We start from the raw sequence: 16,454 nt of genomic DNA on the forward strand, positions 1-16,454 counted from the left end.
GCTTATTAATCTTTGATTCAGAGTTTAAGTTTGTTTGCATGTTTTAGTTTTTATACAGGGTGGGCCATTTATATGGATACACTGTAATAACATGGGAATAGTTGCTGATATTATGTGAGGGGGCAAACTCCTCAAGATGGGCGGTGACCATGGTGGCCATTTAGAAGTCGGCCATCTTGGATACAACGTTTGTTTTTTCAATAGGAAGAGGGCCATGTGACACATCAAACTTATTGGTAATGTCACAAGAAAAACAATGGTGTGCTTGGTTTCAACGTAACTTTATTCTTATTCATGAGTTATTTACAAGTTTCTGACCACTTATAAAATGTGTTCAAAGTGCTGCCCATTGTGTTGGATTGTCAATGCAACCCTCTTCTCCCACTCTTCACATCCTGATAGCAACACCGCAGGAGAAATGCCAGCATAGGCATCCAGTATCCGTAGTTTCAGGTGCTGCACATCTCGTATCTTCACACCATAGACAATTGCCTTCAGATGACCCCAAAGATAAAAGTCTAAGGGGGTCAGATCGGGAGACCTTGGGGGCCATTCAACTGGCCCACGATGACCAATCCACTTTCCAGGAAACTGTTCATCTAGGAATGCTCGGACCTGGCACCCATAATGTGGTGGTGCACCATCTTGCTGGAAAAACTCAGGGAACGTGCCAGCTTCAGTGCATAATGTCATGATTCAGCTGTGTGGCAGGCAGGAGAGGACCCAAACGCAAACTCACGGAGACAAAACGTAAACTCAAAAACAGACGCAAAACTAGAAACACTCACATGAGGCATGGACCTTCAAAGTAAAACAGGAAACACACTGACTGAATTCTAAAACACGCAAACTTAACAGCAACTGGGGAGACAGAACATAGGAACCTGAAACATGGTACAAAACATCACAGTGGACATAACATGGAACACAGGGAAGCCATATAACAAAGCCAAAGAGCTAAACCTAAGATAACCATAACTGAGATCCAGGGAAACAAGAAACAGTACATCAAAGGACTCAAAACATAAACCATGATATAAAAGCACAGGATCTCTTCCAAATAAAATAGGAAACAAAGTGAGACGCAGACATGATAACCAGAACTTGACAACGTAAGACACAGACATGAAACACATGAAGAGCAGGGGGAGACTTAACATGGGTTGGAAACACAAGGGGGAACTAATAAGCAAATGAACATAGGAGACCTAAAGAGCTTAACATACTATAAACTAGAGATGGACCGATCCGATATTACGTATCGGTATCGGTCCGATACTGACCTAAATTACTGGATCGGATATCGGAGAAAAATAAAAAATGTAATCCGATCCATTAAATATCACGAAAGCACCTCACAAAACTTGCAACACGCCGTAACTCACCTCAGAACGTTAGCACGTCGGAGCAGTATGCATCACGTGATAGAGCGGCTGTGGCATGCAGGACCTGTCGGTGGTCTGGATAGCATTTGGAGCTTCGCTAGCAACCCGGCATTTCATCTCCGACAAAGTTATCCCCGAGAGAAGTAAAGCAAGTGTGTAAGTCCATCTCTGAATGTTTGTAAAGCATTCCTGCGTTAAGCTTAACAAACGATATATGGAGCGACTGCCTCTTCTGGCTGCTACTTCAATCATGAAACTGCTTAACGATCAGCTGATCGGCTTTTCTGTCGCGAGTCCGTGTCTCTTCTTTGTTTTTGGCCCACTTTGCACCAGAAAGAGGAAACCAGCGGCTGAACAACAGCAGCACGTTTAAGCTTGATCAGCTGTTGTTAGAATTTATTTATTATTACTTTCTACTCGTGGATCTTTTTCTACATAGCTGACGCTGGTAACTGTGCAGGGGCGGATCTAGCAAAGTTTAGCCAGGGGGGCCGATAGGGCATTAACAGGGAAAAGGGGGCACAAAGACATACTTTTCTTTCTTATTCTCATTTAAAATGTCTAGCTTTTAATAAATAATTATCCGAATCTTACACCCAAAGTTTTAATTTGATGTAAAATGAATAGAAGTCCATTACTGTATATAGTAACTATTAAGTCTAATATACCCTAGTAAGCTATAGTACTTTTTCCTTTGGGAAGGTACCATCTGTGCAGTCTGCAATTTTGTTGAAGAAAGATGTTGAATCTATTTAATATTTCTTGAAAAATAATTGATTTCTGTGTATTTTTTTTCACACTGCATCAAATTAAGGTTGATTACGTTGATTAAGCATCATGAGGTGGAGCGTGAGGGGTGGTTCCCTATTTTTTATTTATTTATTTTTGTTGTTGCTGGGAGTTGGAACCCTATTAGTTAGGTTGCTTAATATTTATGCTAAGTACTCTTTAAAATACCAGAATAGGGAGGATGGTGTAGGTTTAAGTTTATTAGATTGATCAGTATTGCTGAACTATGAAATATTATTTTTTTTTGCATATAGGTATAACAGAATAGCTTTAGTGTAGTTGTTGTTTTAAACTTGAGTATGAACTTATACAAAATGCAGCAAGATATTTAAAAAAACTGTTTTGTTGATTAAAAAACACTATATCGGATTCATATCGGTATCGGCAGATATCCAAATTTATGATATCGGTATCGGTATCGGACATAAAAAAGTGGTATCGTGCCATCTCTACTATAAACATCAAAATGAACTAAAACTCAAAACACTGGCTCCTAAGACCCAGGATCGTGACACATAAAGAAGGAAACACATCATCATGTAGCAATTTCAAATATCCAGTGGCCTTGAGGTTTCCATTGAAGAATGGACCCACTATTGTTGTACCCCATATACCACACCAAACCATCACTTTGTTGTTCCAACAGTCTTGGAGGGATCCATCCAATGTAGGTTAGTGTCAGACTCATAATTCCGGTTGCGCCGTAAGATGGCTGCACCGACGAGAGCTCCCAGTCATCTCAGCAAAAATGTTATTATTTATTTTGTACTGCTTTCAATTTCTGTGCGCACAGCGCGATCATACACTCGGTATGACAGACAAACGCTTCTGGAGCTACGTTCGTCAGCCAGTTCGGACTTTACAGCGGGTTTCGACTCCGTGGACGCTCTGCTGTCTGGGATCCTTTGTTTATTCACGCGACGTCGAGGTAAAACAAAGAGGGGGAAACGCGCCGGAGTTTTGTGCCGAACGCGACAGAGAAACAGCAAGCCACCTCTGCCCAGCATCCTGCTCGCGAATCTCCAGTCTCTGGACAACAAACTTGATGAGCTGCGTGCACGGATTAAACACCAACAAGACACCAGAAACTGCTGTGTTCTGGCCTTCACAGAGACATGGCTGGAGCCCAGCGTCCCCGACTGCGCCATCACGCCGGATGGATTCACTGTTTACCGGGGAGACCGAACGAAGGACTCAGGCAAGAAAAGGGGAGGAGGGGTGTGCCTTATGGTTAACTCGTTGTGGGCTAGAAATGTGTGTATCTTAAAAACTTACTGCTCTCAGAGCCTCGAGCTGCTGACCATTAAAGTCAGGCCTTTTTACCTCCCGAGGGAGATCAGCTCAGTTCTCCTCTCAGCTGTTTACATTCCCCCACATGCTGATAAAGCTAAAGCTATGGACGAACTGTATGACATCATTACTGGACTTGAGAACAAAAATCCATAAGCTGCCTTTATTGTGCTGGGAGACTTCAACAGAGCCAACATGAAGAAGGTTCTCCCCAAATACTATCAGCACATCTCCTTCCCCACAAGAGGTGATCAAACACTGGACCATTGTTACACTCCATTCAAAGAGTGCTACAAACACCTCCCCCACCCAGCTTTTGGTAAGGCAGACCATTGTTCCATACTGCTGCTGCCTGCATACAGACAAAGACTGAAACAGGAAAAACCAGCTTCCAGGGTTATTTACAAACGGGACAGTGAGGCTGAGGAGGTCCTGCAGGACTGCTTTGACACAACTGACTGGCAGATATTTGTGGATGCAGCTGATGGCAACATCAATGAACTCACAGACTCTGTCATTGGATATATTGGAAAGTGCATGGATGATACCATCACAAAAACCCCTGTCTGCATATATCCAAATCAGAAACCCTGGGTAAATAAAGACGTTCGCGCCAAGCTAAAAGTGCGGACCTCTGCCTTTAACTCCGGGGACGCTGATGCATATAAAGCAGCCAGGTACGACCTCCGAGAGTCCATAAAAAAGGCCAGAAAGGACTACAGGGACAAAATGGAGTCCAGCTACCACAGCTTTGACACCAGGCGACTGTGGAATGGACTGCACTGCATCACTGACTACAAGAAGGTCAACACAGGCAGTGTTCAGCCCGCTGCATCTCTTGCAGATGAGCTCAACAACTTCTATGCTCGTTTTGACGCAGACAACAGAGAGCAGATCCTCTACCCTCAGGAGGACAGTGAGGCTGCAACTCTAACTCTGAAAACAGAAGCTGTGAGATGGACTTTTAAAAAGGTCAATCCTCACAAAGCTCCAGGACCGGACGGCATCCCAGGCCGGCTACTCAGAGTGTGTGCCGACCAGCTGGCAGAGGTGTTCACCAACATCTTCAACCTCTCCCTGAGGCAGTCAGTGGTCCCCACGTCCCTCAAAGCATCCACCATCATTCCCGTTCCCAAAAAATCAGTGGTCTCCTGTCTGAATGACTACCGTCCTGTTGCACTGACATCCGTCATCATGAAGTGCCTGGAGCGGCTGGTCAAAGGTCACATCTGCTCCTCCCTCCCTGACACACTGGACCCTCTTCAGTTTGCCTATCGGACAAACAGAGCCACAGAGAATGCCATCGCCCTGGCAACGCACACCACCCTCACCCACCTGGAGAAAGGGAATACATATGCAAGGATGCTCATCATCGACTACAGCTCGGCATTTAACACCATCATCCCCTCAAAACTTGCCACGAAGCTCGTCGACCTTGGGCTGGGAACACCGATCTGCAGATGGATTCTAAACTTCCTCACAAACAGGCCCCAGGTGGTGAGAGTTGGTAAGCACACCTCCTCATCACTCATCCTGAACACAGGTACGCCACAGGGTTGTGTGCTTAGCCCCCTCCTATATTCCCTGCTCACACACGACTGTGTTGCTAAACACGAGTCCAACATCATCATCAAGTTTGCGGATGACACAACCATCATAGGCCTCATCACAGACAACGATGAGACGGCCTATAGAGAGGAGGTGATGGCGCTGTACAAGTGGTGCCTGGAAAATAACTTGACTCTCAACATCAGCAAAACTAGAGAGATGATAGTGGACTACCGGAAACGCCCAGTCAGAGAACACCAGCCCATCCACATCAACGGTGTCAAGGTCGAAAGGGTCAGCAGCTTCAAGTTCCTTGGAGTCAACATCACTGAGGACTTCTCCTGGACCCTTCACACAGACGCTGCTATCAGGAAAGCTCGCCAGTGGCTTTACTTCCTGAGGAGGCTGAGGAAGTTTGGCACGAACTCCAACATCACCTCAAATTTTTACAGGTGTGCAATCGAGAGCTTGCTGACGAGCTGCATCACAGTTTGTTACGGAAGCTGCTCTGCCAGCAGCCGTAAATCACTACAGAGGGTGGTGAAGGCAGCAGAGCACATCACTGGCACGAGGCTTCCTGCCATTCAGGACATTTATCTCCAGCGATGCCTCCGTAAAGCACACAGCATCATCAAGGACCACAGCCACCCAGCACATCAGCTGTTCTTGTTACCATCTGGCAGACGTTACAGTAGCCTGTCTGCTCGGACTATAAGACTCAAAAACAGTTTTTACCACCAAGCCATACAACACCTCAACCACAACACTTAAACACACACAACACAGCACTCAGAAGCTACCCTGCAGCTTCACAAGTACTCTGTTTAATCTGCACTGGTCACTCCACTTTATTGTCATTGATATTTATATTTAAAAGTGCAATATTGTAATTTTCTGCTGCTCATTCCTGTGCAATATCCCATCTGCCCTCCCGTCATATTTCTTTTCAAGATTTTCTTATTTAATCACTAGTGTACATATATTTATATTTATAGATACATATATATTTAGTCATCTTTTCTCTTTTACCATATCTCTCTAATATTTTGCTCCTTACTATTTTTCTATTTTCTTTATTATTTTATTTTATTATATTTTCTCCTACTGTATCATGCTGCTGAGTGACTGCTGCTCGTCAAACACATTTCATTGCACTGTTGACCCTGTGCCAACTTGCATATGACAAATAAAACTGAAAACTGAAAAACTGAATAGTGGTGATTTTGTTTATTAACTTCAACACTCACATAGAAGTTTGTCTCATCACTGAACAAAATCTTCTGCGTGAACTGAGGGTCCTGTTCCAATTTTTGTTTTGCCCATTCTGCAAATTCTCCGCGCTGATCTGGGTCATCCTCGTTGAGATGCTGCAGTAGCTGGAGTTTGTAAGGGTGCCATTTGTGAGTAGCTAATATCCGCTGAAGGGATGTTTGACAGTTTGCTGACTGTAGCATGGGAGATGGGTGGTCTCGGTGTCTTGCATTGAAATCTGCTGCAATGACCCGGTTACTGCGTTCACCAGATATCAACACAATTTCGATCCGCTCCTCACGTGTTAACCTCTTCGACATGTCAATGGCTGTGAACAAAGAGAAACTTGTAAATAACTCATGAAAGAATAAAGTTACGTTGAAACCAAGTCACTTAATCTATGACCTCAGTAAACACTGTCCTCTTGGGTTTATCAGCTCAGCTTATCGAATACATTATGATGTTTATTTTGTAAATTACAGTCTTTACAAGGAAGCTGAGAAAGAAGATAAAGGAGCGTACGCTACCGCCATCTTTCACTGACAGTTTCTTGTTTAGGACCCTGTTAAAGCCTGCTCATACCAAACAACGACTCTAGTGTTATGGTGGGGGTTGCTAAAACGGTTCAGTCTAAAATGGGTGTGTTGATGGATGCAAACCAACCTGTAAGACAGCTTGCCTTCTTTTCCCACTTTTCCCTTTTGTAGTGATCGGAGCTTCTATGAGTAGAGCCAACCAGAGGAGCAAACCAAACACACGACAATAGACACGCCACCCAGAAATAAGGAAGAAGAGCAGGAAAAGAAGAGATCTTCCTCGAATCCATCGATGCATTTATCTATGTAACTACACACCTGGTCCAAGAGAGGAACAAACAGGTTCCTCTATAACTCGGCATGTATCTGTAGGCAATACCACAGAATCACTTCCCTCCTACTCGGCATTCTCATCATCAAGTACACATATCAGAGTAAAACACTGGAAGTCGTACTGTTAAAAAATATTATCTGTAAAAAAAACTAAAACCTGAAAAATCAATAGATCATTGTAACAAAAAAAGTGGTGTTATGTGAATTGTGTGTATAAAAAGAAAAAAAGAAGAGTTAAGAATTTAAGTCATCTATGTTTTTAAGCTAGTCTTTGTTGTATTTGTTGCATACCTCTCGTCTGGCTGCAGGTAATTATTGTTATTATGTGTATCCTCACAAGCAGTATCAAATGGAGCACATGCAAAAATGCCGAAGCCTTTTGAATATCAAGATGTGATCACAAAGAGGCTTTTAGTGAATATTTAATAGTAGTTAAAAAAAGATGATGTTCCATGTGTAAATGTAATCCCTTTAAATATAAAGTATGTTTATGTTCTGTAAATAGTATACATAGATATAACGAAGATTATCATGAACTTAAGACTACTTCAAAATGTATCAGTATCACTCTTCTTCCCTGTTGCTATGGAGATGTTGACTTTACCAGATTAGTGTAATAGTGAAAGTAAATGTTGGATTGATGGCCGGCCTGTCTGTGTTGTGTACAGTACAGTTCAGTTTAGCTCTTATAGTTCTGGCATCATCAGTGTTAAAAACAAATCTATAAATATATCCTGCACTCTGAACATCCAGACCTTTGACTACGTCTCTTGGTGGTCCTTTGTGGGAACTCGTGCGCGTGTGAGTGTGTGCGTGGAGTGTCGAATGGGATTGTGCGTGTGCGTTTCAGTCTGTGCATGTGAAGTGTAGAAAGCTGCTGGTTAATTTGCTACGTTTGTTTTCTCATGTCATGTGTTCAGTGCTTCAAAGTAAAAAGTTCTTGTTCTGTTTGACCATTGGCATCGTGAGCGTATGTGCGTGTGTGAGTGTAAATATATGTCAACATGCAGATATTGCAATAAAAAAAGAGCACATATGCACAGGAAATGGTGTCATTTCTTTTCTATGTGCCGTCCAGAACAAAAGGCTCTGAGATCCTGTAGATGCATTTTGAATTAACAAAGTGAATATTACATGAAAATTACTATAAAATGTTTATATTTTTATTGAAATGACTGCGTATGAGACAGCGCTACCCTTCTGTGTTCACATATAATTGGACACTAAAGATTCCGTAGTTTAGAATATTCTGGCTTAAATGTCAACGACAGGATTAGCAGACATCAGTGATTAGTTACTAACTCATTCAACTAATTGGCTTCCTGTAAAGACCAATGATGTTATGAAAGCATTATAATATCTGTAAAACAAACAAAAGAAACATCTTTACAATAATTCCAAATTATTTAGCTGAGCACTATAAATTTTAGGAATTGTTAGACATTTGCTAAGCCAAAGTGTCAAAAAACAAACAAAACTTTAGCTAAATCAATGGGAAGTGAAAACATACTTAATATAATAGAACTTGGAATATGAAATAAACTAAAATGTGCAAGCTGAGTAAGAAAGAGTCCTCAGCTACACTGTCACAGACTGCGTCTTTCAATCTTGTAATATATGTGAAAACACAGACTGTATATAAAAGATGGACAAAGCCACTGTTGCATTATGTATTAGTTTCTCCAGGACGTCACACCTTTTTGCTAGTATGCTTTGTTTGTTATTTAAGCCAGAACCACTTTTACTCCAACGAGTGAAATGCTAGGTTATTAGCTAACAGTAGCTTGCTCGGCTAGTATCTATAAACTTTACAGACGCAGAAACAAAGACACGTGGTGAGTGCGACAGACTGATGGAAGTATACTTTGCTGTGGTCTGTAGGGGAAGCAGCATCAGAGCTGGTAACACCAATAGACTGATTAAACTGATTAGGATGGCTGGTTCTGTGACTGGCTGACAACTGGACACTTGTGAGGTAGTGGAACTGTTATCCATCATGGATAATTCAGTTAACATGCTCCACAAGGTACCAACAGCCCAGTTCAGTAACTCACTGCTGGGCTTGGCCTCTGCCAAGCCCAGCAGTGAACAGCTACAGTGGCCTGTGTTCTCACACCTGTCAGTGAGAGTTCCTCCCCACTGATTTGCACTGAAGAGTCTCCAAACTGATGAATTGTAACTAAATGTATCAATAATTTTCTTATATGTGTGTATTTAAAAATGTGACCTGCTGTTACAGTTGGTGTTATATTTGGTACTCATTCAGTTTAAATAGGGTGCAGTCAGATTAGCATATCTTTTTAAGCTACTGGCCGAGACACAAGGGAAGGAAGTTCATGTCAGATAAATCCTTGGTCCTCTTCGGTCTTCAGCACTCTGGTACACTCTCTAAAAGTCTAAAATAAAACAACAGCAAAAGTCTGTTACTGTCAATATTGATACAATCTACAGATTTGTATCATCCAAGGCTAATTATTAAATGGACTGGTTCTTAAATAGCATTTTTCTACTCTGAGCACTCAAAGCCCTTTACACAACTTGCACCTTTACCCATGGACTTCTTTTTTTTTCTACGCACTTCTTGTCTAACATTCACACACCGATGGATGCATCAGAGAGCAACATGGGGTCACTATACTTGGCATGCAGACTGGGATCAAACCACCAAACTTCCGGTTAGTAGGTGACCTGCTCTACTATCTGAGCTACAGCCACCACTACCTGCAGATAACTAAGTTCACCTTTTTAAGGTCCATGCACCATGTCTAGCAATCTGTGTTTGGGCAGAACAGGAAATATTTTTCTTGCTTATATTAAGAAGGTTTTACTGCTTCCTTTAAGTTGAATGAGAAATGTATATTTTGCCAAGTTGCCTTGTGTCTTAGCAATGTTATTTCATATGAAAAGGGTTCCTGAGGTCTCCATGATTAGAAGTCGGCTCTATGTACAGATGTGAAATAAGTCAAACCTCAAGTAGGCCAAAAAAACAACAAAATTAAACCCAAAACTGAAAGTGCTTTAAAAATGCCAGCCCTTTGCCTGTAGGAATGAATAGTAACAATGTATATTAATAGCAAACCTTTTTATAAGGTAAGCAAGTGTGTGGATTGTTTAAAAGGAAATTCATTTTAAAGCTTTTTATTTTGAATTTGCTGTAAAACAATTTTGTTTTACGCTAAACCTACAAAAAACTGAATTTTCAAGGCCAAGCAGTAATTCAAAACTGAGCTAGTCTGATGCAGCAGATGCACTTCTTAGTTGAATATGTCAGCAGTCACTGTCAAAGCTGTGAGGCCAGTCAGCAAAGGTGGACCCAAACGCAAAACCAACAGAGACTGGTGTCAAGTTTCACAGCCTTTACATTTACACACAAAACTAAGCATGAAGGTAAGTAACACAGGGACACGGACAATTATTTCTGATTACCACTAGCAGGTGTAGACGTGGACAGAACGATCCAAATATCAATACTTAGGCTACCAGGCGAAAGCGCATCAAATCCGACTTTTTTGACCCTATGCGACCCATACCCGATCATGCTATGACAGTGTGAACGGCACAAATCCGATATTTTCAAATCCGATCTGGGTCACTTTCGTATGTGGTACTGAATCCGATACATATCTGATGTTTTAGAAAGCGACTGCTGTTTGATGGTCATGTCGCATTAAATCCATCTTTTACGTCACTGACACGAGACAGACGCCAATTATCAGCGCCCGAGAAGACATCGCGAACGCTTCCTGGCCATCCTGTGTAGATGTTGGGAAGACAGCGTTGAAGAAAACGTGAACATTTCCTTTGAAGCCCTGCTCCTCTCTAAAACAGCAATAAGGATCATCATTAGGCCATATGTAAATAACAAAATAACTTTATAACTTAAAGTAAAATTGGTAAACTTAAAGTCCGAAACAAGTCTTTATATTAAGGCCATCAGTCAAACAATACTGTTTGATCTGGGTCTAAACAGAGCGCGTTGTGCGTGACGTCTTCTTTTGCGCATGCGGTCGCTTTGATTCAGCGCGTTTGCTGTCACATTTTATTTGTAGTGTGAACAAGCAGACAAAAAAAATCGGAACTGAGCATTAAGACCTGCAGTGTGAACGTAGCCTTAGTTTCTATCCTCTCGGCTCAGTATGTAGCTCACTGGTGCAACACTAGCAGCTGGTCTGTTTGCACTGAAGTGGATAAACTTGATGGCAAACAGGTGCTACGACTGAGGAGCGGGAAAGTATACAACTCCACCCTAAAGGGAAGGAGAAAGGCAGCATGCGCTGTCAGGTTGGAGAAAGAAACAGAAACTGTGACAGCGATGCAAACATTTTTTGTCTTTCCGTTTGCAGTGCAGATGATCTTCTTGATTTTTAAAAAATTGAAATAAGTGTCAAATTAAAAGAAATACCTTCATCATTCAGCTTTACAGGGAGTGGATCTGGTAAGTTGGTGTTGGTTTTCAAGCTTTTTGTAAGTTTTGATATATGTTCTTCCTCTCAGTATGACTGTGCCTCCATTGAGAACAAGGGCTGATTTTAACAAAACAGAAATATTGATATTATCGGACGTTTATACTTTATTTAGTGTTAATGAAGTAAAAAACAAAACAGTATTATTGTTATCCAGGTTTTGTGCATTATATAACCCTCCGCGCTGGATGTTCACATCCGTCCGCTAGAGGGTGCTGCAGACCCTCGGTGTAGAGCCACCCTCGTAGGCTGCTGACCCGCGTTCACCCGTACTGTACAGGCATGGGGGAGGACCGAGCATAGAGAACTAGTAAACGCCGTGGGGTTCCCTGTGCACACCGTGGCCATGACTTTGACAGTACCGGCTAGCGGACGTTGCTCTCCCGTCTCCAGGCACCTGAAAGCGGACCGGTAGAGGAGGCTAACACCGGAGGGAGAGGCATTAGCTGACGCCGGCTCGAGTCGGTAAAGCAGCTTTTATTTGATTTTTTTTAACGTGTTTGTTGAGCTTGTTTCTTCACGAGATAACTGCCGCTCCTCGTTCAGCGGTTTTACGTGGACGCTACCGGGAGGCGCTTTTATTTGAGCGGTGGGGTGCTGCTGAGTGAGACAGTTTGACACTTTCAGCGAAAACAGGCTGAAAGCTTCTGCTCGGGGACGCCGGTGCAAGGTGAGCGCTGTCCTCACGTCAACCCCGGCGCTGCGCCGGCCTGCTGTACTCCAGCTACAGGGAAACGCCGTCGTCGTGTGGCCGGTGCACTGCAGCTCTGTGACGTCCCCAGGTTCACCTACACCGGCTTCCTCTTACTGCCACCGCACTGTGTGAAACGAGTTACTCTACATTCTGCAGTCAGAGGTGAACGAGGGAAGATGTGACAACTATGTAGTGTCTGTGTGTGTCTGTAGTGTAATCTCCACCGTCACTGCTCGCTCCTTTGCTGTGACATGTGCCCATAGGTCGGTCTGTCCGTGGGCGCTTGCGTGCCAAAGTTTGCCTGAAAAGCTGCTGGAGGATTCAGAGTCATACCTGTGTCATAGGGCGGTGTCATGTATGAAATGTGGCTCCCAGCCAATAGCTGCTTCTATAGGGAGAGGCCTAGTATATGAGTTTATGCCATTATGCACTGAGCTGCACATATAGGTATTAGCACCAGTCTGTTGTACTTCTCTGCAGTAAGGGTGTGGGTGGGTGTGTCGTTAATGTACGGCCTCACAATTCTTATTGCCATTCCTATTCATATGACTGAGTGTTTGCTAAGCATGTGGACCAGTCAAGGGGGGCTCAGTCATTCATTTTCTGTCCAGACTTGTAGTTCCAGACACCTTGGTTTAAGTCAGGGATGTCAAACTCCTTTTCTATCGTTTGCCACTTACAGCCTGCATGATGAAACTGGAGTACTCGCAGCTGAAAATAGGAAGGTTTCATAAAATTAAAGAAAATGCCCTTTTCTTCCAAACAAACAAACAAACTGTGGACTCACTATTAAAAGAAAACAGTTAATTCTATAGCAGATGATGGAAAACAGGAACTTATTTGTTATTTTGTTGTTTATCCATTACTTAATTACTTTTTTAGGGGGGGGGCTGTCATACTTATGTAAATGCTGTTAAAAGTGTAAAATCTATGCACTCCTTTACATTTTCCAAAGCTTTTATGGTGGGCTGGAATGGTATGTTTGATACCCCTGGTTTGAGTGCTGCAACTAACTAGGGCATATACAGATACATGGCTCTAGTTTTTTAATAAATTGTAATCCTAATCTTTGAAAAATTCAGTAAAAGCTGATTTTTGGCTGCTTGCTGATTCATAAGGGGCTTGCACAGCAGGTAGCTCCACATGTGTGAGGTCTTTTTTTCTTCTTCTTTTTTAGCCAGATGCCGTTCTGGGGATTTGTCTCCTCCTGGATCTTTTACTTGTTTCGCAAATGTATAAACTACTTCACTGTGGTTTACACATTTGCACAGTATTATTCTTCTATCTGTAATTTAACATCCACCTTGAGCTACTCAGTGATTCATAACTTTGTAAAGTTACCTGCTTCACTGACTATTCAGTGCCTAGCAGAAGCTCCTGGCTACAGCTGCCTGTTTTGGCACAACTGTCAATCACAGCAGCCACCTCTGACTTAAAGCCTTAACATAATCCAAATGTGTATGTCTTAGAAGCATCTGAGGTTGTTATAGTGGAAGAATTAAGATGATATTCCTCCACCATAATATCATCATTAAAATCATATTACAGTATATTTAATCAACTCGCCCATCCAAATCATTGAAGTCATGTGTTCCAGTTCCTCGACCACAGGTGTATAAAATCAAGCACCTAGGCATTTATGAAGGAATGTGCTGCTCTAAGGAGCTCAGTGAAATCCAGTGTGGTACTATGATCGGATGCTAACTGTGCAACATGCCCGGTCGGTGCACTCAGTGACAGTCAGTCGCTGCAGACCTCCAAAGTTCATGTGGCCTTCAGATTAGGTCAAGAACAGTGTTTAGAGAGCTTCGTGGAATGGGTTTCCACAGCTGAGCAGCTGCATCCAAGCCTTACATCACCAAGCACAACGCAAAGCGTCAGCTGCAGTGGTGTAAAGCACACCACCACTGGACTCTAGAGCAGTGGAGACGTGTTCTCTGGAATAACATATGACACTTCTCCATCTGGCAGTCTGGGTTTGGCGGTTGCCATGAGAACAATACTTGTGTGACTGCACTAGGCCAAGTGTAAAGTTTGGTAGAGGGGGAATTATGGTGTGGGGTTGTTTTTTGGTCCCTTTGTTCCAGTGAAAGTAACTCTTAATGCTTCATTTCATCCCCCCAACTTAGTGGGAACAGTTTGGGGATGGCCCATAAAGATGGATGAGTGAGTTTGGTGTAGGAGAACTTGACTGGCCTGCACAGACTCCTGACTAGGGATGGGTATCGTTCAGGTTTTATCCGATACCGGTGCCAAACCGGTACTTTTGAAACTGTGCCGGTGCTCAAACCGGTGCTTAAAGAATGGAGAACACAAAATTGGTCCAAAAACCTCTCATGTTCAGCTGGTTTTTGTAAAAAGATAACAATGTTAGCCTTTTCTGCAGCTATGGGGCATATATGGTATCACTCTTGGCTGGAAGCAGTGCTTAAACAATGGAAAAAATGCAAACTTTGTCCAAAACCTCTCATGTTTAACTGTTTTCCACTTCTTCTTTGGTCATTTTAGCCCTTCTGGCCAGGGTGAAGGGAGTATCTGCCATCAAACAAGAAGACAGCCGCATGTAGCTATGATGATGTTTGCTAGTTCACCTTACATGCATTAATGTAATAACGTGGTTAGCCTACTCAACGTAAATTACACACGAACAACATGAAGCTACTCACGCAGAGAAGAACGGCTGCTGCTGCATCATCATCCTCATCATTTCTGCTACACTGGCAGGGCTAGGGGCCAGGACTCTCCTCTTCGGGTTCTTGGGGGATGTTGCGAACTCCGGGTCCGATAACTGGCAACCCACCCGCAGTAGATGTGCTCGGTGTGAGGTCTTGCAGCAAGCTATTAAATACGGCGCATTTCTCAGCTTTTAAAAACCCCGCTATGCGTCGTCAGGTGTTTCATGGGATTTGAGGTGTTACCTCCTTTGACAGTATCACAGTATCACCTTAAAGCACTTGTTGCTGCTGAGTTTGCATCTTTTGCTGTGAAGTACAGCCAGACTTTTGACCGCTTCGCCTTGGACATTTTTAATCTGTAGCTCTGCTCTAAAAGAACGTACGTACCTGGCTCCGCCTACTATCCTCAGAAACGTAAAATGATTGGCTAGAATCTAAAGTGTATCACAGCTCAGGGAAAAAAAAGCACCGAAATAAAGCACCGAAATGTGCGCTGCTTTTTGGTCTGGTTACTACCGTTTATGTCAGAACCGGTGCCATCCCTACTCCTGACCTCAACCTGAATGAACACCTTTGATATATTAGAGTGGAGACTGTGAGCCAGGCCTTCTCGTCATCCCCTTACAAATGCACCTCTGGAACAATGGTTATGAATTCCACAAAACACTCCTAACCTTGTGGAAAGTCAAAGCTGTTATAGCTGCAAAGGGTGGGCTGACATCATATTAAACCCTGTGGATTAAGAATAGGATGTCTCTCAACTTCATGTGTGTGACAGCAGATACTTCTGTGTCTGCGTCCATTTTCATAAATTTGTAGGGCTGAATGGGAGCTTGTACAAAGACAGTGATGAAGGACTGAAGGACTATAGGGGGAAAAAACAAAAAACTCTGAGCAACAGCAGCCAATAAACTGGCTTCAGGGTTCTGGCAAAGAAAGTTTCCTTACTTGTAAGATTTCGTCCAGCATCGAGAGTCTGCACAGAACACTCCTTCAGTGTGTAGTGATGAATAAATGGAAGCAAAGAGACATTTTCCCCACATCTTTATTCATTTATCATTTTAAATAAAACACTGTCAGAGCCACAGCTGCGTATGAAACAAATTAATGTGGACCCCCCTTTAGTATTTCCCCAGAGTGCAAAATCCAGACCTACATACAATTACATAGGAAGCACTCTTGAGTTCCTTAAGTTATGAGTTTGGTAGCTGGTGTTTTTTATTAGTTTTCAGCAGCCGTTTGAAAATGTATTCAGCTTTAAGAGTTTCCCCTCAGCTCTAGCTGAACCTCAGTGCCACAGCTTAATAAATCATTTCAAGGGTGCCTTTCATATATATTTTCTGTGTACAAGGCAACTCAGAGGATTTCATTTTATAAAGAGTTGTTTTTTTCTTTAAGGAATATTGCTGTTCTTAGTCCTTGTAAGGGAATTACAATGAACGAGTGGATGGAAGGAATTACAAAGCAAAGAAAGGCCATGTAAGTTTAAG

The 16,454-nt window shown here is 42.7% G+C and overlaps 2 protein-coding genes across 8 annotated transcripts in view; both read left to right on the plus strand.

Annotated features, from left to right (window-relative positions):
• The window catches only part of LOC147331752 (vesicle-fusing ATPase), a 77,315-nt gene extending 69,136 nt beyond the window's left edge, over window positions 1-8,179 (plus strand). For all 3 annotated transcript variants that reach the window (XM_086287959.1, XM_086287957.1, XM_086287958.1), the window contains one exon: window positions 6,971-8,179. Coding sequence is in view for 1 of the 3 variants with exons in the window: in XM_086287958.1 (XP_086144084.1) it covers window positions 6,971-6,992 (22 nt within the window). In the remaining 2 variants the exon portion in view is untranslated. The remainder of the gene's footprint in view (window positions 1-6,970) is intronic.
• A 3,294-nt stretch (window positions 8,180-11,473) lies between these two features.
• The window catches only part of LOC147331753 (thyroid hormone receptor alpha), a 117,929-nt gene continuing 112,948 nt past the window's right edge, over window positions 11,474-16,454 (plus strand). For 2 of the 5 annotated variants that reach the window (XM_086287962.1, XM_086287960.1), the window contains exon 1: window positions 11,842-12,451. The gene's annotated coding sequence lies outside the window, so the exon portion shown is untranslated. Of the gene's footprint in view, window positions 11,568-11,840; window positions 12,452-16,454 lie in introns of those variants that run through there. The other 3 variants (XM_086287964.1, XM_086287965.1, XM_086287961.1) reach the window with 3 other exon arrangements.

Source organism: Aulonocara sp. 'chitande type north' Nkhata Bay, linkage group LG4 (genome assembly GCF_057382095.1).
Source record: "Aulonocara sp. 'chitande type north' Nkhata Bay isolate Kocher_YH1m ecotype deep benthic linkage group LG4, A_spYH_male_GT1.1, whole genome shotgun sequence".
Taxonomy (NCBI): Eukaryota; Metazoa; Chordata; class Actinopteri; order Cichliformes; family Cichlidae; genus Aulonocara; species Aulonocara sp. 'chitande type north' Nkhata Bay.